The 2224-nt window shown below is 35.3% G+C and overlaps 1 protein-coding gene across 1 annotated transcript; it reads right to left on the reverse strand.

Annotated features, from left to right (window-relative positions):
• Positions 1 to 734: 734 nt before the first annotated feature.
• On the reverse strand, positions 735 to 1700 carry LOC101826419 (olfactory receptor 1052-like). Its single transcript, XM_005065028.2, has one exon. The coding sequence runs from the start codon at positions 1671 to 1673 to the stop codon at positions 735 to 737; it is 939 nt and encodes a 312-aa protein (XP_005065085.1). The 5' UTR covers positions 1674 to 1700.
• Between the last annotated feature and the right edge of the window lie 524 nt (positions 1701 to 2224).

A 2224-nucleotide genomic window follows, 5' to 3' on the forward strand; every position in this document is an offset into this window, starting at 1 on the left:
CAGTTGTTTGGTACAAACACTACTGTACTTTAGTCTTCTCAGGAGTGTGGTTGAGATATTCAGTGACAATTTATTTGAGAAACATGACTTTACGATTTTCCAGCATGGATTATTTACAAGGAGTAACTTGCCTAGAGGTAGGACCTTCAAGGTGCTTTTAAAGAAGCACATTCGCTTTCAAGTATTAAACTAGAAATTACCAAGAAAAGAATTTAAACGTATGAAGGGCTACATTCTACTAGGCAAGTACCAACAATATGATGTTGGAAAGTTATTTATATTGGTCAAAACTGAATGAGCGAAGATGTATCTCAAATGTGGTAAACTTTATCTTTTTTTTCTTTTATGGTATTCTTACTATTGTGTCTGAAGACCTACATTTTAAATATGTATATCTATATCAAAATACACTTATTTATATTAACTTCAATTCATATGAGGGAATGAAAATATTACCAATTATATCAGATAACTAACCTAGGTCAAAGTCTAGGGTTTAGGTTAAAACACAAAATACAAGCCATATATCTCTGCATTTGCTACCCTAGGTCAGAGTCTAGGATTTAGGTTAAATAACAAAATACCACTCATGCAATAATATTTTTGAATGCATTTTTTTAGCATTGTATAACATACTGTTCAACTCAAAAGGACACTGTAATTCCAGTTATTTTATCCTTTATTTTTATAAACATTATTACTTAAATTAATATTTTGTGTATCTTTGTCTTAAATCAACAAGAGAAATGTTTTATCTCCATGACTCTTTTCACAGCATCTTTCACTTCCTTGTTCCTTAAACTGTAAATCAGTGGGTTCAACATCGGAATCACCAGGGTGTAAAATACAGACACCACCTTCTCTTGTTCTAAGGAGTACTGCGAGCTTGGCTGAATGTAACTGAAGCTGATGGAGCCATAGAACAAAGTCACAGCTGTCAGATGGGAAGCACAGGTGGAGAAGGCTTTGTGTCTGCCTGCTGCTGAGCGGATCCTCAGGATAGCAGCAACAATGAAGATGTAGGAGATCATCACAGTTAAAAAGGTAATCATCGCAATGACAGTGGTGAAGACCAAAAGCAACAGTTCATTCATGGAGGTGTCAGAACAGGACAGCTTCAACAGGGGAGGAAGGTCACAGAAGAAATGACTGATGACATTTGGCCCACAGAAAGACAGCCTCATTAAGCCAATTGTATGCGTAACTGAATTGATTAAACCTCCTATACATGAACCCAACACAAGCCCAATACAAACCATTTTAGTCATAGCCACTGTATATAGTAATGGGTTCACAATGGCTACATAACGGTCATAAGCCATTGCAGCCAGGAGGAAGCCCTCTGTGGTAAGCAGTGATACAAACAAAAAGTACTGCAGGATACAAGCAGAGAATGATATGATCTCTCTTTCAACAAAGAAATTCAGAAGCATTTTGGGTGCAAATATTGAAGAATACCATGCATCCACAAATGACAAACAGCTAAGAAATTGGTACATGGGTGTGTGGAGTTTAGGCGTTATGTGTATCAGAAAGAACATTCCCACATTCCCCACCAAAGAGATGGCATAGATCAACAGGAACAATATGAAGAGAAACACCTTGAGTTCATCACGATCTGTCAGTCCCAAAAGGATAAACTCAGTAACAAATGTAACGTTGACATCAGCCATGTACTTGTGTGTCTTGGTACCTGTTAATGATAGACTTACATAAACTGACAGTAACATTAGAATACCAATATCTTAGGATTTCCTTACTAGGCACGTTATGGTTATATACTATTCTCCCCTCCCCTTTAGTACTTGTGCTTAATAAACATAGAAGCATTAAAATAAACAATCTACAATTTTTGATACACTTTTTCTGTTGCTTTTTAGTGATCATATGCATGATTAAATAGACCTAATGCTGGATGCTTAGCTATATATACATTTAAATGGAATTCATAAGGTTCACAGAAAGCTAAACAGAAGTTCCTTCTAAGTACTGTAAAAGCCTCCTCTATAAAACATAAGAATATGTGCTGGAAATTTAATATGTTTCTCAATTTTGTATTCATCTTTTATTATTTTAATTGACATTAATAGCAGTAATGCAAATATATCAACATATAATATATTTTAAAATGCTGAGATAATTTGGTAGGCTGAACCTTAGTGGTATAACATGTGCTTGGTGCTTGTCATGGTCATGAACCCATAGAATTGGTGTATTCCCTATA

This window comes from Mesocricetus auratus, unplaced genomic scaffold (genome assembly GCF_017639785.1).
Source record: "Mesocricetus auratus isolate SY011 unplaced genomic scaffold, BCM_Maur_2.0 Super-Scaffold_100004, whole genome shotgun sequence".
In the NCBI taxonomy this organism is placed as follows: domain Eukaryota; kingdom Metazoa; phylum Chordata; class Mammalia; order Rodentia; family Cricetidae; genus Mesocricetus; species Mesocricetus auratus.